General features: G+C 45.8%; 1 protein-coding gene across 9 annotated transcripts in view; it reads right to left on the bottom strand.

The window, feature by feature from the left end:
• Window positions 1–6,804: 6,804 nt before the first annotated feature.
• The window catches only part of Parp11 (poly (ADP-ribose) polymerase family, member 11), a 46,359-nt gene continuing 29,747 nt past the window's right edge, over window positions 6,805–23,416 (bottom strand). For 6 of the 9 annotated variants that reach the window (XM_063286573.1, XM_039108830.2, XM_039108826.2 and 3 more), the window contains 4 exon segments: window positions 20,805–20,877; window positions 20,591–20,721; window positions 11,405–11,556; window positions 6,805–9,701 (listed from right to left, as the gene is read on the bottom strand). In XM_063286573.1, coding sequence (XP_063142643.1) covers window positions 9,385–9,701; window positions 11,405–11,556; window positions 20,591–20,721; window positions 20,805–20,877 — 673 coding nt within the window. In that variant the 3' untranslated portion in view covers window positions 6,805–9,384. 9 annotated transcript variants of the gene reach the window in all.

Genomic DNA, 23,416 nt, shown 5'->3' with positions numbered 1-23,416 from the left:
AGGACTCCATGTTGGGAGAAAAAGAGCTGAAATAAAAGATAAGTAGAGAAAGAAAAACAGAGACAAAACAAGAACAGTGCTGACATTTGGCTGCAGCCTGGCACTCACAGCTAAGCTCTTCGACACACTCACCCAGAAAGCACCCAGTCAGACAAGGTTACTGAGCCCATGAAGAACCGAGACAAGGCAAGGCCATCGTTTAATTTTGTCTAAGCAGACAAAGATGAGGTCACTGTGCCACCCACTGAATGCAAATATTAAATAGCCACTCTTAACAATGACAGCTCATCCGGAGCCAGTCTAGAGATGACGTGTAAGACATCCCAAATCCTACTCTCCGACAGTATCCAGTCTAACTCGAATCTCAGTTCCTCAGACCAGCCACAAATAACAGGACCCAATCACAAGACCCGTCCCCAAAGCTCCCTCATTCTCTTCCCTAGAACAACCACAGCGCTCCTGCTGTGTGGCCCCTCTGCTGTGGTAAGTAGGAAGGCTGACTGGGTTAGCTTACAGAGTCCATCCGGGTGGGATCTGGCTACAAGACACTAGACTAGCAAATGTGAGTGTGGGGGAGAAAAGCCTGCTCCTGACTCCAAGCACAGTCTGATGCCCATGGGAGCCCTGGCTGTCCGAGGGCTGTGGCAGGTGCAGCGCCCTTCCTGAGGAAGAGCATCTTTGACAGCGTCTCCCATTACACTTCCCAAGTCCTTCTGGGTGCTGTGCCATATCATTTTCCTAGTCACCTTCTGGGGTTAGCCATGCTGCAAAGAAACAGAAGCTCAGGGAGGCTCAGGCTCCTCCCCAAGGCCAGGAATCCACCTACGCAGGACTCCAGAGTCTCAGTTTTGATAAACAGTTTGCAAGGCAGCAGCAAGGCACGCTTGTCCCAAGCAGAGAGGCATGACTGGTGGCAGGAGGCTTCCAAGACTCATCAACGTCTTGATCGTAAGGGGTCTGCGGGATCCCTTCTCTCCCCCACATACTCCTCAGTACTCGGCAAGGCTCCCTGGAGAACAAGTCCCCAGGCCAAATATATGTTGTTTGTTATCAAAATCTCAAACATTTGATTTTACTAATAGAGACTCAGAAGCTGGGGTGGACGCCTGTTAGCTCAGAGAGGAGAGAAGGCACCCAGCTGACCTTCCTCCTTGGCTGACAAAAGGAAAAGCTAGCTCTCCTCCACGCCTTCTCAAAAGTCCTTCAAATGGAAGGCCCCTCTCCTTCGACTTCCTGTGTGTCTATTAGTCCTCCTGACTCTCTTACTCTGTTTCTTTCTCAATAACCCCATTCTGCCTATGGTTGTTACTTTATTTAATCCTGTTCACAGTAAACAGAAAGCTCTTGCTAAGGCTGAACCACACCGCAACTGGAACTAGGTTTTCTCAGTAAATGATGCAACTTTAGGGTTCACAGTGAGAGCAAATATCCTGCAACAGGTTCAGAGCTTTGGGGGTCAAGATATTTTGAGGGTTTTGAGTCAAACGCCTTCTGGCTGCCTTCGGCTTCAGCCTGTTTTCTTACCAAGGGTATGGACGAGGTGGGTATGGCTAGGGGGCCATCCTATACCTTCTTGTCTCTACATCCAAATGCCACTCTTCGGGGACACTTTCTCTTATTCCCCGGGGCTCAGCTTCTTAGAACCTGTGGCTGTGACTCTATCGAGGGCTGCATTAAACTGAAATGAGGGTGAGAGTCACATAAATGAATGTGACCGTCATGGGAAACGTGGTAAAAGGTTTCTAAAACATGCAAGGACCAAAACATAAGTTCAGAATCAGATACATGACAAACTTGCTTAGTGCGCTTTGGACAGTGCTCACCTGCGCTACAACGCCCAGGGTCACGGCATCTCCTGTCTGCTCTCCACACGCTGCACCATGCTTTGCAATGTGCAAGCTGACGTACGACGAAATGCTAGTGAGCTCTCACTGCCTGGCACGCAAGCTCACACTTGAGAGGTGTATTTACGGCGCTCTCCTCTTGGAGTGACTGCACTTGTATGGGTATCTTGCCTGTGTATGTGTGTATGTACCACGTGTGTGCTGGTGGCCTCAGAGGCCAGAGGCTGGAGATAGGGAGGGTTGTGATCGGCCATGTGAGTGCTGGGAACCAAACCCAGGTCCTCTGGAAGATCACCCCGTGTTCTTACCCACGGAGCCATCTCTCCAGCCCCCTTTTCAGGATCCCTTCTCCTCTCCCATGTACCCCATTATTTTGCACAAAGTTTCCCCATATTTACAGAACCATGATGCCTTCATTTATATAAAACATGAACTCTAAATCTTCCTACTCCCGCTGTTCAGCATATAGAGCTATGTCTTCAGGTTGGGTTAGAATGCCTTTAGATTCTTGTTGTCTGAGGCACTGAGTTCACAAAAAGAAAAAAAATCATTAAATGCATTTTGGCTTTGGATTCAGATAGAATTTCCAGCAATTTCTAAAATGGCTCCAAACAGACTTCTACCGTTTTGTGCTACCCATCAATACAAAGTGGAATTCTCAGCACTGGTGCTTGTAAAAATCAAAATATTGACCAAGTGAACAGTGGTAAGATGCTCCACCCCCTCCAGGGCTGCGTGTTCAGCCCAGGTTCAGTTCCCTATGAGTAAATAAACAAACACGTATGCATCTTGTTGGTGTGCAGTATTTGTCTTGTCTTTCATACGTGGTGAAATTATATGTATACCACAGAATTACTTTAAAATAAATTTATGATTATCAGTACGCGTTTGATTTATATGTCTATCTCATATATCTAGATACCCAGGGTTGCCTACAATTTTCTTGGATAAGAAAGAGTAGTTTTGGAAGTCCTGCCTGGGGCCAGAGAGCTGGCTTGGCTTTAGGGGCCTGTGCGGAGGACTTGAGCTCACGTGCCAGCACCTAAGTCTGGTGGTAACGACCTCTAAATTCCAGCTCCGGGAGATCTGACACTGGCGCCATCTTCTGGTCTCATTGAGCAACCTGCATAGATGTGCGTGCACATACAAACGTACATGCATACATACATACATACAGAGAGACAGACAGACAGACAAACATACATTTTAAAAAAAAAAAAAAGATCTGTCTAGGATACGTTAAATCACGTATGTGCTGGTGGCCTCAGAGGTCACTTCTGTCCTCGGTTTTCTAGGTGGCCAGTGACTTTCCTCTTGATGTATGTCCTTCCTATTAACATGCACACAGAGACCAGGTTCAACTGGTTCCCTGAGTGGCACCCCACAGGGAGGAGCCCAGAGTTATGAACCTGAGGGGCACAGGAGAACTGCTGAGTGGCCAGTCTGAATTCAAGGGCCAGGGCAATCTTTCCTTCTTCCTACTCCAGCACTTGCTGGAAATTCCGTCCCTATCCAAATCAAAACGCATCTAATGACTTCCGAAGGAACTCAAGTCAGTAGCTCAGACAGCAGTATTTAAAACCAAGCACTCCCTCCCTGCCCACTTCCCGATGCTTCCGGCTGTAATTTCTTCACCCAAACTGGAAAGTCCTCCTGACAGACAGACAGCACCTAGCCAAGGCCAGTTGTGGGCTCAGATCTTCTGCCTTTTTCTGTTTGGCTTTTCATTAAATTCACCTTGGCCCTCTGGTGAGTCACCCAAGGTCACACCGAGTCAAACTGTAAAGCCAGATCGGCTGGCTCCCCAATTGCTACCTGGTCTAAGTGGGGGAAACGGCCTTACCGCCAACTCCGACTCTTAATCAAGTAGAGCTTTATTACCTGACAGCTTCCCTGGTATTTAAGAGACAATGCGGCATAATCAGACCCACAGGAAAAGGTATCTCTAAAGGGAGATGGAAAAATCCAAGGCGTGCCATCTGGATATGTAATTAACACTGCAAAGCAATTTGAACACAATTCTGCACTGAGCCTCTCCTGAGCTCCAGCACCACAGTGAAGTCAGCGTAAGCCAGGCAAGGAGCAGCCTGCTGTCTGATGGCTCATGGTGGGCACAGCACACCTCGGAAGCTGCAGGAAATGCTAATGTCTTTGGCGTAAACCCTGTGTTCTGCTCTCAAGAGAAGCCACTTGAAAAGGAGCAAGACCAGTGTTAAATTCCAAACTACAGGCCTCATGGTGAGAGTTAACTGCAAGCCAAGTCCTCATAGCCTGCAGCACTGAAGAGTGGAAGCCAGACAGAGCCAGAGAGAGGATTGTGCAACCTTTCGGCAGGAAACTTAGATCAGTCGCAGGGAGAAGCGGCTGGGTGGTGTGAGGAAGACTTCCTACCTGGCAGAGCAAGCACAGGTCAGTAAGGAAAAGGCAAGGCAGAGAGGGAGGCTGCTTACACTCTCCCCGGGCTCTCCATCCTTCCAGCAGGTTGGGGGAAGAAGAGAAACTACCTTGAGAGAAAGTAAAGATAAAAGATGACCTGTGAGAGGGGCTGGGGATTTAGCTCAGTGGTAGAGCGCTTGCCTAGGAAGCGCAAGGCCCTGGGTTCGGTCCCCAGCTCCGAAAAAAAGAACCAAAAAAAAAAAAGATGACCTGTGAGATCCTAGCTGCCTGTATTACTCACACTAAACCCGAACTGAGTTCAGTTCCCAGATCCCACATCAGAACCTCCCAGAACTCTAGAGTATTCTAAAGCCCTCGTCCGGCCTCCAAGGACACCTGAATACATGTGGCACATATTCAACAGACACACAAATAAAAATCAATCAATCAATCAATCAATCAATCTCTCTCTCACACACACACACACATGCACACACGCACACACGCACACACACACATGCGTGTGCAATGCCAGTTTGCCGAAGTACCCACCAAAACAATTTTTCTCAGACATGGTGGTTGATTCCTGGGCAACACAGTGAGACTCTAAGAATGTTTTACTTTCTTTTTTATCTTCCATAACCTTTTATATTTTCTCTTTATCTGAAAGTATAATTTCACTAAGAAGTCATCTATATAGTAAGCAGTGTGTGTGTGTGTGTGTGTGTGTGTGTGTGTGTGTGTGTGTGTGTACATAAATGCATCTGGAGGCCCTCCAGAGGTGCACTTCACGGTGTCTTCTTCTATCAGTCTCTCCCAAGTTTTTCGAGGCAGGGCCTCTTAATGACCTTAGAGCTGACTCAGCAAAAGGCCACTCGGTGTCAGGTCCAAAGGAACCGATCTCCTCCAATTCTGGTAGTTAAGACAAAAGCCAGTGTTCCTCAGGAAACTTGTGAAACTGGTTCCCTTCTGTCCAAAGGAGCCATATCCCCTACCGCTGGCAAAAGGGACAGATAGCTACAGGAGGAGGTGCCTATTAGCATACAAAAGCACATGCCAGCCTCCAGGCTCCCTCAGGCATCATGAGTACCTCTTACCCAGTTCAGTGTCCAAGCTGGTACCCTGGCTGGCCCTTCTCATCTCCTCCCCTACCCTAAACTTCTCCAGGTCCGGAGCTTCTCTCCCCACATCTCGTTCTCCTTATAACCCTGCTAATCTGGCCAGGCTCTCTCTTTTGCCCACACCATCTCCATCTCTCTGCTCTGCTCTGTGGTCTGGTCCAGCCTGCTGGCTAAGTTCAGTCTACTGCTTTCTCTCTCTACTCTGACTCTTCCAGATACCTCTGGCTATTCTCTCTCAGACCTACAATAAAAGCCTTCCCCTCAACCATACCATGGAGTGGTCATGTTCTCAGTTTATAAAACCAGAAAATCCGGGGGATCCTCCTGTCTCCACTTGCTCAGTACTGGGACCACTGGCATGTACCCCCATGCCTGGCTCTTCGCATGAGCTGTAGGAGTCTAAATTCAGGTTTCCCTGCTTGTGCAGCAAGCACTTTATCAACTGAATCATCTCCCAGGTCCCCAAATTATTTAATTTATTTTCAATTTTATTGTATGTGCATTCATGTGTTCACATGTGTGTGGGGGAGGATGCCCATGGGTTCCAACTGCCTATGACTGGAGTTACAGACCGCTGTGAGCCACCCACAGTTGGTGTAAGGACCCAGCTCAGGACCTCTGGAAGAGTAGTAGGTATTCTAAAGCACTGAGCCATTTCTCCAGGCTGCCCAAGGTATTTTAATATTAATATTAATAAAAAGCAGATTGAGCAGGGTGGCATATCCTGTAATCTGACGACTTGTGAATTAGCTAACTAGCCTCAGCTGTGTATGAAGTTTGAGGCCAGCATGGACTATCTCAAAGACATTATCTCAAAAAAAAAAAAAAAAAAAAGAAAAGAAAAAGAAAAAGAAAAAAAGAAATGAAAAGGCAAGACCCCACCCCCTGAGGAGAGAAGGGAATCTGAGAAGTACAGCCCCAGGCACAGTATAAGCTCACTTCTCAGGAGATTCTTAGATGATCCCTTCAAACCCTTGCTGAGTCAGAAGCACCTATGAAGATAGCACGCTTACTACCAACCAAAAGTCACCTTACTTTTACCGCAGTGAAGCTCACTACCATTGGGCATTTAGACAGACACAGACCCAGAGGCTGGCCTAGCACACTGTTCTTTATCCTGTTCAGCAAAGCTGACTGACCGGAGACTGCTGGGAGTGCCAGCCAGTGGGAGAGGCTAGTGTGCCCTGGAACTGATCCTCTGAGCCACGAACCCTGAGGGAAGGGTAGTGCATCCACCAGGCCTTGATCTATTCATAATTCCTAACAGAGCAGAGGACATGGCTTCATCCCCAGGCGACTTGATCAGCCACTGCTCACAACGACCAAAACCAAGACCAAGTAGTGCCCCAGAGCAAGGTCTACGGAAACTCCCTGACGGTCTGTGAATTGGGAGAGGGAGACTCAGGTGGGAACCAAGGCCCAGAAACCAGAAGCACACATATAGCACACACAGGTAGCCAAGACCCGATACAGAAAACTTTAATCAACAATTATAGAAACAATACACTCAGACATTAAATATGAGAAATCTCCATCACCACCACCACCAGTCTAGAAATGAAGTAATCCACTAATCTCAAACATTCCTGGTGGGAGATAAAAGATTTAGGAAAATGTTTTCCCATAAACACATTTATTTTTTACCCCAAGGCTAGACTCCCCACAGAGAAAAAAGACAGGTTTGTACTCAATGGAGTTTATTCAGCCAGCTCGGTGGCATAGCGTGCCACTCTGTAACGGCTCCCTTTACTCTCCCTCCCACTCTACTGGATGCGCAGAGGGGATAAGACCCTTCTATACATGTAACAGACAAGGCAGTAAAACTTTAACACGAGTGAATTCTACATTATTATATTTTAAAACACATACTGAAATCACTTCTTCCTTTTAAAGGAGGGGAGGCTGGCAGTCCCTTCCAACAACAGCAGTGCAATGCTTTCTGACGGTGGTCACTGTGACACAACCCCACCTTCTTCATGCAAGCCAACGAGGGAGGGTGACTGCACAGACTGCCTGCGTTCTCAGTCACCTTGGCACAGATACACAAGTCTAAAAGGAAACAACCCCAACTACATTCCATTCAAGTATTAAGAGAAGTGTGCCTGGAACTGGGCAGAGGGAGACAGCCACGTAAGAGGGACAAACACGTCGCATGCCAGTTTGGTCTACAGAGAGAGTTCCAAGACAGCAGGGCTACACAGAGAAACCCTGTCTAGAAAAACAAACAAACACAAACAAACAAACACACAAAAAAAAAACAAAAATAGAAGAAAAGAGCTAGGAGAGAGACTGTTTGGTCTGACCTCCTAATGCCCCTAACACTGATTCTGTGGGCGAGCAGGCATTCAGGCACTTCTGCAGGGACCACTGTTGGTTTTGAAATGTGTCCTTCCTATCCGTTCTTAAACCAATGGCGGGCCGACACATCTGAGCCAGGACATCATGGCTGCCACGATGTGCCGCAGCACTGTGCACACGTTTTCCCGAGTGCCGTTCAGGTACTTCCTACTGCACAATTACTCTCATTCCGGGCTATAAGGAAAACCTGGTGACATACGAAGCTGAAAGAATTGCCATCCTTAAAACCACTGTCCCTGGGGTTGGGGATTTAGCTCAGTGGTAGAGCGCTTGCCTAGGAAGCACAAGGCCCTGGGTTCAGTCCCCAGCCCCGAAAAAAAGAACCAAAAAAAAAAAAAAAAAAAAAAAAAGAACCATTGTCCCTAATCCTGTTCCACACACATATTACTTCTAGATGCTTCCGGATTTGAGAGATGGAAGAGCACAATACACATGGAGGCACTAGAAGCTAAATGTGTTCACTTACTTGCACCCAGAGCTGGATGGGGATACTGGAGACGAGATTCAGTAGTAAGAGTTAGGAAAAGGTTCTGGGTGAAGGGCTGGAGGAAACGGTCTTTCCCATAAGGAATCATGGAAAAAGCAGCGCTGAGGAGACAATCATCCAGGCAGCTCCCTGTCTGATACTTGAACACCTAGACAGCATCATGCCTGAGTCTCTGCTAGGACACCAACGGGCAGTTAGCTGGTACAGATCTACATCTTCAGGACAGAACAGCAGGCAAGGAGACCAGTACACCAAGCCGTGAGTACAATTCTAAGTTGTACGTAGCTGCTCATGGGTTGGAAGCTGTCAATCACTACTCTAAAGGAGAAATCAGACTTCTACCCAGCATCTCATGTTCTCTGCAATCGTTCAAAACAGAAAGATACCACCCACCAACACGCGTGGATCTTAGGAATCACTGGGGAACAGCTATGTGTCTCTCAGGGGTTGTGGCAGGACCGATAAAACCTCTTAGGAGTGATCACTGCAGGGCTTGGAAATGAAGAAATAAATAATGTGAGCATGGACCACAGACTGCTGGAGGGCTGCACTGGGAGCTACTGACCCTCCGTGGCAGTGGTCAGCTCAACTGTGGGAGGTGTGTGAGAAGGGTGTGCGCTGCTCTGGGGTTACAGACCGCCTTCCTATAGCAGTGGGAAGCAGGCTCTGTCCTGGTCTCTCTTCTGCTAGCTTGTCTCCTAGCACAGCAGACGGTGTCCTTTGTTTCTTACTTCGCTGAGCACCAGGGGCTGTTTCCGGGTTTTAAATACCCCCTCAGAAGGGCCAACAAAGTCACATGCTCATTGATAGATAGTAATGCCAAAATTCAATTTATAAAGGGCCAGTTGTCCTAATAGGGTACAAAAACTAAAATCATTTGACCCGGTCACATGTGTGTGTGTACTTTGAAGTCTGCCTGGCCATGGTAATGAGACTTATCCTACTCGGCTTTGAGAAGTACCTCTCTCTCCTATATGTTAAGGTGGCAACAGCATCGGTCTTTGACAAAACCGGAACAGACAGAAACAGAACAACATATAACCAACCTGACAGCCAGTACTTCTTTATATACTTAGGCCGCATTCTTTTCTGTATCTGTTTCAAAAGTATCCAATATTTCTATTAGCGGCTAGACAGGGGGTCAAGTCCTCCTGCGGTGAGAGAGCAAAGCTTTGACCACTGAGCCTGGGAGGCAGGGTCAGTGGAAGTCTATTAGGTACTCAGGGTAGATCTGGTTGGCATCAAAAACCACAAAGATCTTGGGGTTCCAGGTGTCATCCACACAGCTGTCATACAAATTCACATAGCTCCCATCTTTGGAAGGAGGTCTCATGTATTTCGAGTCTCCATTTATGTAATCACCAATTAGCACTCGAGCAAGAAACATGGATTTATAGGTTCTGAACAGATGTCGCTGCTGCAAGCTGACCCCATGAATCTGGAATGTGTTCCCGTGCTTGATGTCATCTTTGCAGAAACGACTGGAGTACGCCGCATCTCTAGCGAAATAGGTTCCTTCAACAGAAAGGGCCAAGGTTACTCGGGAGAAAACATGACACTCAGGAGACAACATTCTGACTGTCAGGGGAACAGCATCTGACAGGCATGAGTCACATCACAGGGGCAAGTGTGGACCTCCTCCTCTGCAAACTGAAGAAGAGGACATAATCTCCCCTCCCCCATCCTGTGGAGGCAACTGTGGTATATCAGGCCTCACCAGTGCCCTCCTGTGCCCCTGAGAAACTGGGTGCCAAACTTGCATTTCCAAAAGAGAGCTTACATGAAAATCTAGTAAATAAAACACAAAACCATTCCCTGGTGAGAAGTGTGGCAGGTCAGAATTTCACCTGGAGGCCCTCCTCCTGAGCTGTGTCCTTCCTCAGCCCCTCCCTACAGCCCTCACCCAGCATCCAGCCAAGCTCTGTACCATATTGGTCTACCTGAGAAGCTCAAACCCAAGAAGCTGCTGGCTATGACATGGGGGCAATCCAGAAGTAATTCTAGAACCAGGAGCTACGCTGAGGAGTGGAATTCTGAGACTGTATAAAGTACCTGCTGTGGTTTGGGTCTTCAGTCTCCCTGGGACCCATGTGTTAAAGGGCTTGGTTTGGGATCCTGGTACTAAGGGAGGTGTGGGGACGTTAGAAGATGGAGCCGAAAGAGAGGATATGGTCTAAAGGGAAATGCAGATTACAGACCTTCACAGCCTTTTCACAGGAGGCATGGCTAGTTCACCTTACACCACATACTCCCTGCTGGGATGGTCTGCCTCAAAACAGGGCTACAGAGCCAATGCAGCACGGGCTAAAATGTCTGAACTGTGAGTCACAGTGAAACTCTCCTCTTCCTGTGCTGTCTTGGGTGTTTTGTAGCCCTGCCTGAGTACTCCAGAACGTGTCAGTTATTGTCACAGACACTCAAGATAGCAGTCACCACTCTGAGAATGACGGACACCGTCAAGCACGTACTTAATTCTCAAAAATCGGGGCATGAATTGCAAAGTCTCGTAACCACCCAATATTGATGGAACTGGTGCCAGCCAGACCTTTCTGACCTCTTACAGCTAAAGTGAGCAGCTTTTCAGTACGTATTCTTAAATTAACTCACTGCTTCAAATCCTAGCCCCACATGGCAAAGGACAGACTGGGAGAGCAAACGCACACCCCTTGTCCTCCTCACCCATCCCTATCTATTTGAGTGACATCATGACGCTCTCGGAGAGCTGACACTTGTCCTGCACTGGAAGTAAGATGGTGCTTTCCCCCACTTCTCCCTTTAGTGCACACTGGGATCTTGCCTATCCCTCTTACCCATCATTTTCTAACAAGCAAAACCAACCAACCAAGATACCAAAGCTCCTGGTAGCTATGCTAGAGAGTAATCTGTTTCTGTCACTCTAGGCACTTGCTGCAGAGCAGCTCAGTGTGTAGGCTCATCCATGGGAAGGGCTGACTCAGCACTACAGATGCCGTAAGGCCCCTCTGGCACACGCCATCCCACCTGGGTGACCAAAAACTATTGAATATGGCAGATGTGCATGCCTCGCTTCCACCCTGTGTGCTTTTCTGTGGCTCAGAAGCACTGAGGTTTGTCTAGAATGCTTAGTCTGGTAACTTCTAGCTTCATTACTGCCAACTCTGAATCATAGAGCAACCAACTTTCTCCAGAGGGGGAACTCTCCCCTCTGACTGAGCCTGGACAGAGACTCGCATTATTACCTTTTCCAAAGACAGCACCGTGCACACCATTGATTCTCCAGTCAAAGTTGTGAATGCAAATTGCTTCCACAAATTCACTGCTGGTGCCGTGAAACAGCATTTGCTCATTGATCTGGGGGACACCTCTCTTTTTCTTGAGCTGAGCCTTTTTCCTAAAATCATAAAACATCCAGATACAAAAGCACAGAAAAATATACCGGTGAGCAGTAATTATTAAGTTAAAATGTTAAAGGCAAAGTTTAATAGAAAGGATGAGACAAAAATAGAACTCATATGAGTGGACAGAGCAGAGAAACTATTTCAAATGCTCTTGGATACATAAAAGCCATCTCATTTGAGATGACAGCTATCAGCTAGGTATGGTACTTAATGTCTGTGATCCCATGGTACAAGACACAGAGACAGGAGAATCAAGAATTCAAGGCTACCCTCAGCTTTTTTTTTTAAATGATTTTGAAGTTAGTTTAGGTTGCATGAGTTTCAAAAAAATGTATAGTTACATTGTGATTAAAGGCTGAAAATTATGTTAAAAGAGTGGGCATGTGGCTCAGTGGTAGAACTCTGGCATGTTGGGAAGAGCCTGGGTCCATTCCTCAGCACTGTGGGACGAAGATGACAAGAGAGAAGGGGAGGGAGGGAGAGAGGGAGGGAGGGAGGAAGAAGGAAGGGGAGGGAGGGGGAAGGAAGGAAGGAAAGAATCGATGGCCTAGAGCAGGCATTATAGATGTCTAAAAATGAGGCTATAAGCAAATAACCCCAAGTTCTTAGGTCTTAGATGAAGAAATCTTTCTCAGAGTTGGAACTGCGTCTTAATCTTTTTATCCCCAAAGTCTGATCAGCTGACTTTGATCAGCTGGATTTTGAACCTTCCGGAACATCAAACTAGAGTTCAGCATTCTTCTCAGCAAACACATCTCCAGTGCAGAGACGGAGGGCTGGTCATAGTAATGCCGGAAAAGATAAAACCAAAAGCCTAAAATCTTTCACAGAAGAATGGATACTTATCTATTTACATAGAAAACTCAAAAGTAGGAGCCACGGATGGTGGAAGTTGTTCCGGTACTTGGAAGACAGAAGCATGAAAATCTTCGTGAGTTTGAGGCCAGCCTAGTCTACACAGTGCATTCCAGGACGGCCATAGCTACATAGTGAGACCTTGACTCACAAAAACAAAAGTTAAACTATGTCCATGTGCACTGTAAATACAAAAGATAATAAGCCCAAATAGAATGTGGGGAAAAAAAATCAATGTATTTCACAATGTAATACAGTGTATTAATTATACAGATCTACATGCCCACCCAGGAAATAAAAGTACAAATCTACAGGCAAGAAAGCGTCTCTTTTTGAGGGGAGACAAGAACGGGATGGGATGGAATAAACCTGTTGTTGCCCCTCGGGAGATGTGAGATGAAGGTGATGAGTCAAGGTCGGAAATGTCAAATCTGATGATGGCCATGCAGGGGTTTGCAAGCTGTTTGTGGTACGTGGGGTTTTGAAATACTTCACCAGGAAGATATTTAAAATAGTGCACCCTCTGACTTCTCTGCCAGCTCACCTGAGCTGTGCCTGAGCCTTTCCTTAAAAACTTAGTGCACAGAAATGCGTCTGCACACTCGGAGTATACCAGGGGGTGCTGTTTATAACCTTAAAGAGCAGGGTTCGATAGAGGGCTGGGGCACAGAGTTCTTCTGTAACTAACCACTGGATGGACAGGCCGCGGCTTCAATCCATTGTAGGGCCGAGGACTTGGGGCCAGATCGCCCTGTCATCAGCTGTAACTCCAACAAAGTACATTCATCCCAACACTGCACTAGAACCCGCCTCTCTGTGTACTGATTGGCCTGGGATGTTCTTCTAAACCCAGAGCAGCTCTTTTCTTTCATAAATGACTTCATAGATAGCCACCCCAAAACTGTGAATAATCCCCCAGCTTTGTTCTCTGGAAAAGACACATTATTCCCCTAGCTGTTCCTCACACTTTAGCAAAGCTTCCAGACCCTTCTCCACAGCAAAACTTAAACCGAATTTGCTGGCTACCTCAGCTTACTAGCATTGGTAGGGACCAACCAGTCCAGGTATCATCAAACACTGGTGGGACCAGAACCAGTGAACTGAGCTAATAGTGCCATGAAATGGCCACCATGCTATATGGGGCCAAATAAAATTCTCGAGATTTTTCAAATCAGACCTCTCCCATGTAATCATCTGAACAACTGAAAGATAAACCTAATTCTTTAGGCTTGTTTCAGTTTTAAAAGTAAAATTTAAGTAACAAAATATAATATTCATATTATAAATGGACAAATTTAATCATAACAGGCAACTGAAAGATATGCATTCTAATGGTTTTCAGAAATGAAATGCACACTCTTAAGGCATCATCGAGGAATATGTATCAAAATTCAGTGTACAGGCTTTGATAAGGAGCAACCGTCCTTCCAGACCACAGCTCATATTAGAAGGGCACGCAGCCAACAACTCTTTCATTCACACAACAAAAGTGCATTTCTCACTAAGAAATTCTACCCAGTTTCTTTTTCTAGGACTGTGTCTGAGAACTGACTCATTGCTTTTTAGCACTGCACATGCAATTCCCTTTACCAGATAGTGGGAAAGAATGCTTTTAAGAAATTACCTATTCGTTTAGGCTCATTTTCGACTTCCTGGGTCTTCTGGACTTGAGTTGACTCAGAAGTCAAGCTACGAGTTCTGGTTTTGAATCTATCCTGAGCCTGATTAGCAAACCTACATTTTCATCTGTGTACCTGGCATGTTGAAGGGCTCAAGAAGCAAGCAAGTTTGACATCCAGCTCTTTGCAAAGAGCTTCTAAGGGCCTACTACTCTTTCTTTTTGCACCATCACTTGGAAAATATTGCTCCCACCATAAGAAACTTTTGCAGCCACTTTACAGAGGCCCAGTTAAATAATCCAAAGAGCTTTCCCACATATAATATTGGTAAACTTATTAAGTTCAACATTCATTAGTCTATGCCATGGTTGTTGCTTCGTTAAAGCAATCACATGATTAATACATTCACTGCTAAGGTCGGGTTTTATGAGCTGCAATGAGTTATGAGCTGTAATGATGTAATGAGATTGCACTCTAAGAATCAAGGTGTCTGGGGCTGGAGAGATGGCTCAGAGGCTAAAAGCTCTTACTACTCTTTGCAGAGGACCTGGGTTCAGGTCCCGGCACCCCATCAGATAGCTCATGATCACTTCTAACTCCAGGTCCAAGAGTTCTGGGGCCCTCTTGCCTCTGAGGGCTTCTCGAACCTGTGGTGTGCATAAATTCATAACACACACACACACACGACAAGGATGCTTACTTGTTAATACTTCCCAAAGTGAATTTTGGAAAGGGAGATCGGCCACAAGTCTTCAGCACTGGAGTTTAATGACCCAAAGTGAACCTTGGTTTGGAATGTGGAGTCTGGCACTGAGCACGAAATACTGAGTGGCTACTGGAATGGAGGAATCGCACATACCAGGCAGAACCAGAGTAGACAGGGTGCTTAAAGGTTTGCACCCCTACTACTATAACAGGAAATGTGGGCTCACAGACCATGCTTTTGGTCTTCTAGAAACTTGAATCAAGGTAAACTTGCAAGAAAAGACCTAAGATTACAGTAAATGCTTCCCAACCTTGCCAGAGGATCAGACATCCACTTCTGAATCTACACAAAGTACTACGGTACCTGTCTTAGTTGGGGTTTTACTGCTGTGAACAGACACTACCGACCAAGGCAACTCTTAGAAGAACAACATTTAATTGGGGCTGGCTTACAGGCTCAGAGGTTCAGTTAATTATTATCAAGGCAGGAGCGTGGCAGCATCCAAGCAGGAGGAACTGAGAGTTCTACATCTTCATCTGAAGGCTGCCAGCAAAATAGTAGCGTCTAGGCAGCTAGGATGAGGGTCTTAAAGCCCACACCCAGTGACACACCTACCCCCACAAGGCCACACCTACCCCAACAAGGCCACACCTACCCCAAAAGGCCACACCCACTCCAACAAGGCCACATCTTCTAATGGTGTCACTCCTTGGGCCAAGCATATACAAACCATAACAGTACCCAGCTCTCAAAGATGTCTCAACATCCCTTTCCTGTGAGTACCAATGTTCCGAAAAGGCCCAGTGCCTGGCCCACACACTACCTCAGAGCAGCAGTGTCTCCACGCTCTGGACTGAGCATGTTCATCCGAGTTTAGAGCCACTGTCTTCCATTTCAGATGAACACCAGAACCTTTACAGATACAAACAGCAGGCAGAAACAGGGGTTCTGAGTCTGGGGATCTAGATTGGGTGATGGATCCCTCTACACGTTGAAGAACCCCAAAGCCAAGTCTGACATCTTCTGCTTGATCAAAACCCACATCCTCATCAAGACCGGGGTCCTGGCAACTCTGACTGCTGCAGCCATCTCCCCTTGCTGCCCTTCCAACTGTACCTCTAAGCCACAGGCAACTTCTGCAGGACCCCTCCAGACACTCACACACTCCACATTCACCTGAGGCTTAACCCTCAGAGCAGGAAACCCTGTGGTTCGAAGTTCTTCTGCCCCCCACTTCCTATGGTGGCCACATAAGCTCCTCTCATTTCTTTCCCTTTATCCACACTTCTAGGATTTCACTCTATGTAGGTGACTTCATTTGCTTCACCATAGAAACCAAAAGTGGCTTTGAGGTCTGCAAGCTAGCCAGGCTCTCTCCTCGACATGTGTCTCCCTCCTTTCTGCCACATGGTCACTGAATCCCATCCCATCATGCTCCTTGAGAGTTTAGTCACCCCACCGCCCTCTGCCTTTATGTTCTCACCTCTCCTGTTTATAGGTTCCTTCCCATTGTTAACCATTATAGAAACGATGGTAATAAGAACCAAATCCGCTCTTCTTCCTGCCCACTTTATTTATGTCCTCTCCACACACACCCCCCAGTGCCAAGATTCCTACAGAAGTTGTCAACTTTTACTTGTCCACATGACACAACACCCAAAATTACTTTCCTTTTCATCAGGGTTTGGTGCAAACCTGAGGACATGCCCTGTATTCACCTTCCCTGGCACTTCGGGATGCAGCCCTGCAGACAACCCCTCTGGTTCCATTAGCTTCTGCTGCTCCCTGTCTCACTATCTACCTCTGCTCATCCTCTCCAGTCTGTCTCTGTCTGTCTGTCTGTCTCACACACACACACACACACACTTTAGATCCCTTGTTGGTAGTACCCTTTATCTTCTAGCCTTCATCACTAGTCTACATCAACTTCCACATGCAAGCACTGAGTATCTGCTGCTTATCCCTCCCATCTCTACGAAGACCAAGTGTGCTTTCCACTCCTCTAGTTAAGTAAGGTGAAAAAAACCAACATCTAAGAGTGGCCTTGTCAGTCTCCCTCACTCCCTCAGTGTGCAAACAAAATAACGCATCAAGCCCTATGATCTTATATCCTGAATACCTCCAAATCATTGCCATTGCTCCAACACTGCATTCACTGTCTTGGTTGAGAGGCCATCCAAAGTCTCGGTTTAATTACAGAATCATTTCCTAAACTGGTCCCCCTGCTTCAAGCTGTGATTCTAGGGCTCACAGCATTAGCAGAACTGCTATTTGAGGGTGGAGAGGTCCTTGTTGTGGAGGCTGACCTGTGTATTATTTCTGGCCTCTATCTGCCATCTACCAATAGCCCCTACACTCTACCACAGGACAATCAAAAATGCCTCCTTGCTATCAAAGGTTCCTGGTAGAAAAAAAAAATCACTCCCAGCTGACAGCCACTACCTTATGGCTTTTTCTACAATATTACCTGGTGAATTATCATTGTAAACACGAATGAATGAATGAATGAATGAATGAATGTTCTCTCTTTCTCTGTCTTCCTATTTCCTTCCCTCCCTCCAGACTTTCCATTGTTTCAGGAAAACACCCAAGAAGAAGAAGCAATAAAACATGACCAGCGTGGCTTATAAACTGCTGTATGGAAGGTCCTGCTAATTGTACTCTGTAGCCTAGATCGTTTTAACTGACAGGCTATAGAGGGAAGACGAACAGCCAGCCAGCAGCACTATTAGCTCCTGCACTCTACTTCTTGGCTAGGTTTTTAATGCCACTCACCCTAATGCTCTTCTATTTGAAAATCTCTGAATTTTTCTGTGACATTTTCATATAAATTTTGGGTCATGATATCCCCATGTCTGAGCTGCTCTCCACTCCCAGCCTAGTGCAAATAACAGCAGCTTTAGGCCATTTTCCCTGGTACCTCCCATGCCACAACAAACATCCTCCTTTTATAGGCAAGGGTGAATTGATGCCCTTTGTGTTTCCATGGTAACCTGTGCTTACCCATACATCTCAGGTTGGCAGAGGCCTGATTCTTTGACTTACGGACTTATACACCATCAAATCCCAAGAACTTACAATACTTCCTATCATAAAGTGGTGGATCAGACTACCTGTGGGGGAAAGGAAGTAAGAAACTAATGTCCAATATGGAGCAGAGTGGACTCACTCAGGGCCTGGTTATCCAGATGGTGAGTCACAGTCTCCATGTCAAGGAGACCCATGAGGCTATTTTAGTTCTGCAGGGAGAGAGATGTCAGAGTGACAGGCTGCCTTTACCGTAAGCCTCGGTGTTCACGCTGTCATGGCAGGTGTCTGTGGTTGATATTACAGAAGATTACAAAGGGCACAAACCAAGGAAAATGTCTAGTGAGCTCTTAGTATGAATGCTGTAGGACTCGGTACTACATTTACTACATGGCTTTATTGAGAGCTCTGACACATGAAGGAGACCAGTTCATAGGCTTAAGTAAGAACAATCAATATGGGCTGGAGAGGTGGCTCAGTGGTTAAGAGCACTCACTGCTCTTCCAGAGGACCCAGATTAAATTCCCAGGACCTAACTGGCAGCTTATAACCCCAGGATCCCACATCCTTACAGGCATACATGTAGGCAAAACACCAATATATATAAAAAATAAGAATTATTACTCTTAAAAAGAACATATAGCAGGCGCTGGAGAAATGGCTAAGTAGTTAATGTCACTTGTTGCTCTTGCAGAGGACCTGGTTCAGGACCTAGAAGCCACATTGTAGCTCACAATCACCTGTAATTCTGGTCCCTGGGGACTTGATGCCCTTTTTTTAACATCCATGGGCACTAGACATGCATGTGGTATACACTATATACATGTAGGAAAAAGTCAATACGTATAAAATAAATAAATCTAATTTTTAAAAAAGAATACATAAGGGTTTCACCAATTCACTTTAGACAAACTATTCATTGAAAGAATAAAATCACGGGAGCAGAGGCTTCTATCTTCTCCCAAACAAACTGAATAAAACCTTCTAAATTCAGGTAAAAAGAGTGACTATAAATAAATAAAAGGTGTTTGGTCAAATACTCAACACTATAAAAAGCACAAGCTGAAAGTCCCACTATTTTTATAAATTCTTACAAGAATATCTGGAACAAACTGAGTTGGGACCACAGAAGAATTCCATATACCATTACTGTAATGCTTAGCTCTGATTGTGGAATCACCTGGGGATGGAATCTCACTGAGGAATAGTTTAGATTAGGTTGATCTGTGGGCATGTCTTTGATGGATTTTCTTGATTAGGTTAATTGGGATGGTCCACTGTGGGTGGCACCATTCCCTAGGCAGGAGGATTTGAACTGGTAAGAGTGGAGAAAGCAAGCTAAGCACTGGCATGCATGCATTCGTTTTTAACTTGACTATGGGTATAATGTGACTGCTTCAACATTTGTACCTTCCTTACCACTTGACTTTCCTGAAATGATGGACTGTAATCTGGAACTGTGACCAAATAAACATTCTCCCTTAAGCTGTTTTGGTCCAGATACCTTACCATAGCAACAGGAAACAAAACTATAACAATCACCAAAGGAAAGTCAGTTTAATTCTCAAGTACATGCAAATGAAACGGGTGACAGGCTGGGAACTGCTTTGAATAATTTTCAGTAACAAAAAAACCAGTTATGCTGCTATCTTCGTCTGTTTTTGATGAATGTTTATTTGATTGTCTCTCTGAAACAGGGTCTCATTATGTAGTTGTGTGATCTGGCCCCAAACTTGCTCTGTTGCCCTTGAACTCACAATTCTCCTGTCTCAGTTTTCTGTGTACTGGGATAGCCCGGTATGCTTCCTTACCTGGCTTGTGGGGCAAACCTTAACAAATACTGAACAAGATCACAAGGACAATGGTGCTTATGATGGTAGACTCCTAATTCTGTGTTCATTAGAAATTTTTTTTGGAATAAATCCTTAAAAGCTTATAATAAAAATACCAGAAATCAAATCACATCTACAAATGTTTATTTAAAATATTTCAGAGAACCACTTATTTTAAGTAATATTTATTACAAAAGTACAATACAACAGGTTAGTTTGGGAAACAAATTAAATTTAATGTAATGAGCTTTATTTTTAGATTAGAGGCACATTGAGGGTTCTAACAGTCATTTCTAACTTAGATTTGGTAATGAATAGAGATTTTAAAATCCACAGCATAAACTCTGAATGAAGCAAGGAATCTGAAAGTAAATTACAAAGTGTTCTTTCAAACAAAACAAGCAAAAAGCTACCGGAAGGATAGTGTAAGTGTTTGGGTTTTGTTTGTTTTTTAAGTCAGCATTTCTAATTTAAGTCAGAGATTTCTAATTCAATCTAAGGACTGAAGCGAGCAAAGCCACGGGAAAGCTCCACTTCAACCAAGATGCAATGCTGGGCCCAGCAGAGAACAAGCCTCTCCCACTGCGCTTCCCCACATCCCCAGGATGGAGGAGGGCTGAGAGGCCAGCGAGGGGCTACAGAGACGGCTCAGTGGTTAAGAGCACTTAGTGCTTTGCAGGACCCACATGGTGGTTCACAACTGCCTGTTACTCCAGAACTAGGACACAGACCTCCTCTTCAGACATACATGGGGGCAAAACAGTCATACACATCAAATAAGATAATAAATGTAAAATAAAATTACGGTATGGCAAGAGAAGAGCAGCTTTCAAACAAAGCAAGCGAAAGGCTACAGGAAGAAGAGTCTAACTCTTTGTTTTCTGCTTGCTTTTTAAGTCAGTACAGCGAACCTGTGTGTGTGGCCAGCCCTACAACTTAGAAGAGTGAGAGGAGACACAGAGAAGGGAGGGAGGAGAAACTGGCTTACCTGCAAAAGAACTCCCATAAGTCTAAGTTTTGAATCCTTTGAATCCTTTTAATTCGGTTCCGGTCCATTGTTTTCCCAAAAAGACTGGCAACTTCATTATACTCGTGTGTTTGGTTCTGCAGGGAAACCAGCTGGGAGAGGAAGATCACACCGGTTAGCAGGAACTGTCCACCGATGGCCCAGGACCGACTGCCCTACAGCCCACCTGCTCTACCTGGTAGGGAACGTCAGGATTCACGTTCTCCCAGTGTGTTGGCATGGGGATGGCCTCATTTTCACAGATGTAACTTCAAACAGCAAAAGACAGAGCAGAGCGTCAGAAGCAGGTTATAATCATGTCGGGGATTTAGCCTTTCCTCCACAGCTGAGTTTTCTGTTTACAAGGCATTTGACAAATGTGATTAAGTTTAACCCTTGACTTCACTTAGAAATATTTACTGAATGACTATGTTTCCTAATTTTTACATGTCGAGCTATAAAGTATGGTGGGTATATACAAATCTACACAGCTTTTACATTTCAAAACAGGAAATTCAATTTATTTTGTTGAAATTTCTATAAAACGTGAAGACTATTTTAGCCAAAGAAAAGGGATTTCTAAGAAAACTTAGGCTGATTAAAAAAAACCCAAAAGTGTTTCTTCATATTCCTACTGAATGAAACTGAGAACCCCAGCAGCCATTGCTGTCCTCCAGGATGGGTCAGCTTCCCCTTCCTCTGCCCCACAAGGCCTGACCCAGCCCTCCCTATTCTGCCGACTGTTTCTGCATACAGTGCATCCTGACTTGCTCAGTGCAGATGCCCAGCAGCAAATCTTAAAACCTATCAGATACAGTCCTGCCACAGGACACAGAGAGAGGACGGTGAGAGGTTCAGAAGCTAACGGTCAACAGGCACACCAACCTTCCTTGGAAATCAAAAGTTAGTGAAAGACACAAACTTCAAACCTATCTTTAGCTCTTTTTTGTCAGATTTCATAAAACTTTTAGAAAAAACCCTAATACCATATATAATTTTTTAAAGATTTTATTTGTATGTGTGTGTATCTGTGTACAAGTGTGCTACACATGTGCAGGTGGCTGCAGCAGGCAGAGGAGGGCGTCCAAGCCCCTGGAGCTGCAGTCACAATCAGTTGTGAGGTATGTGTGTGGGTGCTGGGAACCATTCAAGAATGTTCCACGAGTGCCAAGAAGGTCAAAGTGGGACCCTCTCTCTGGCTGCAGACAATGTTCTGTCAGCTGTTACACTCCATCTCCACACACTCACTGTGTTCCACTTTTGTTTGTTTGTTTAACACAAGGTTTCTCTGTGTATCTCTGGCTGTCCTAGAACTTGCTCTGTAGACCAGGCTGGCTTCGAACTCAGAGATCCACCTGCATCTGCCTCCCAAGTGCTGGGACTAAAGGCGTGCGCCACCACCACCAGGTAAGTCATTGTTTATAGACCCAGATGTCCTTTCAGAGCTTCCTTGGGTTCAGAATTTTTACCCAGCACAAAACACCCATTTGTGTTCATTTAATCAATTCTTATCAAGCCCGTTATCAGTATGGACCCAGTCTCCTCGTTCTTGAGGCCATGGGAAGTGCAGCACATGGCCACATCTAGTCAACACTCAAGGCCTGCTCTGCTGCACACACACACACACACACACACACAATTCCACCCATCTGTGCACGGCCAGGGGAAGCATAAAGGAAAACATGCATCCCAGGCCCAGGGAAGGGGAGCTGAAGTACGTCTGTGTGGAGTATCTTCCTTAGGCCTCCTTTAGTCACTAGGGGCTTGGTGTGTCATCTAGAGATTACCCAGTGGGGCTCTGCACTGGTGCAGGAAGAAGTGAGCAGTTCCTGAGGGCTTGGGGTCCAAATAACAGGAGAGCTGAGTGACAGAACCATGATTAATTTAACTGCATGCTTCTGGTGACACTTAGCTTCAACTTCTGCTACTCTGTTCTGAATGCAGCAAAGAACAGATCTACCCATCTGTTTCTCATGTGCCCGGGAAGGACGTCTCTGAAGTGGGACTCCAGAATCAAAGGATGCATTTATTGACAGCTGTGATGGATGAATGCCCAATGGAGTCTTGGGATGTTGTACTCATTAACCTTCTGGCCAGGAATGTGGAGGGCACCTATTGTCCAGTAACCTCTCCAGAAAAACACCTTAGCCTGCTTTTGCATTTCCATCAGTCTGCTAACAAAGGAGTCTGGCATAAACTCGTATTTTTCTTCATTATGAGTGTGACAGTGGGAACATTCCAATTTTCTTGAGGGAGTTCTAGAAGAACTTCAAATACTATAGGAGTTATTATTTAAATTAATTTCAACACTGAGTTGTTTTTCCAAAGCACTCCCATCCTCCCACCCCCACTGTGTCCAACGTGTCTTTCAGCTATCGGGAATGGTTTAAATAACCAGTGTGAATCCATGGCCTTCACAGGGCACACTCATGTCAGGCTTGCAGTGAGTGCCCAGCGCCATCCTGCAGTCAAGCTTTCTGTATCAGCACCTCCTGCTCATCACCCCCTGGGCTTCTCTAGTTAACTCATCCCTTGTCATTCCTGCCTCCACTGCTGTCCTCAGCACTGGTCACACGCCCCTAAACACCCGCCCACACCACCCCTGTCCGTTGGTCCTTCCTTCCTGCCTTTGTTGTACAGTTTGTATCGTCCTGGACAGAAGAAACTGTTTGGCTCAGCGTGTACCTCTCCTCCCCATGGAAGGGACACCAGGCATAACAACGTACCTACTGCTACCTCCCATTACTGTGGCTCACCCCCAGACTCCACACCTTAGAGGATGAGGGACTGCTGCATTCTGTTCCTGGC

Source organism: Rattus norvegicus, chromosome 4, assembly GCF_036323735.1.
Source record: "Rattus norvegicus strain BN/NHsdMcwi chromosome 4, GRCr8, whole genome shotgun sequence".
NCBI classification, from domain to species: domain Eukaryota; kingdom Metazoa; phylum Chordata; class Mammalia; order Rodentia; family Muridae; genus Rattus; species Rattus norvegicus.
The sequence above is the reverse complement of the archived record's forward strand: the minus strand, read 5'-3'. Positions and strand labels throughout refer to the sequence as shown.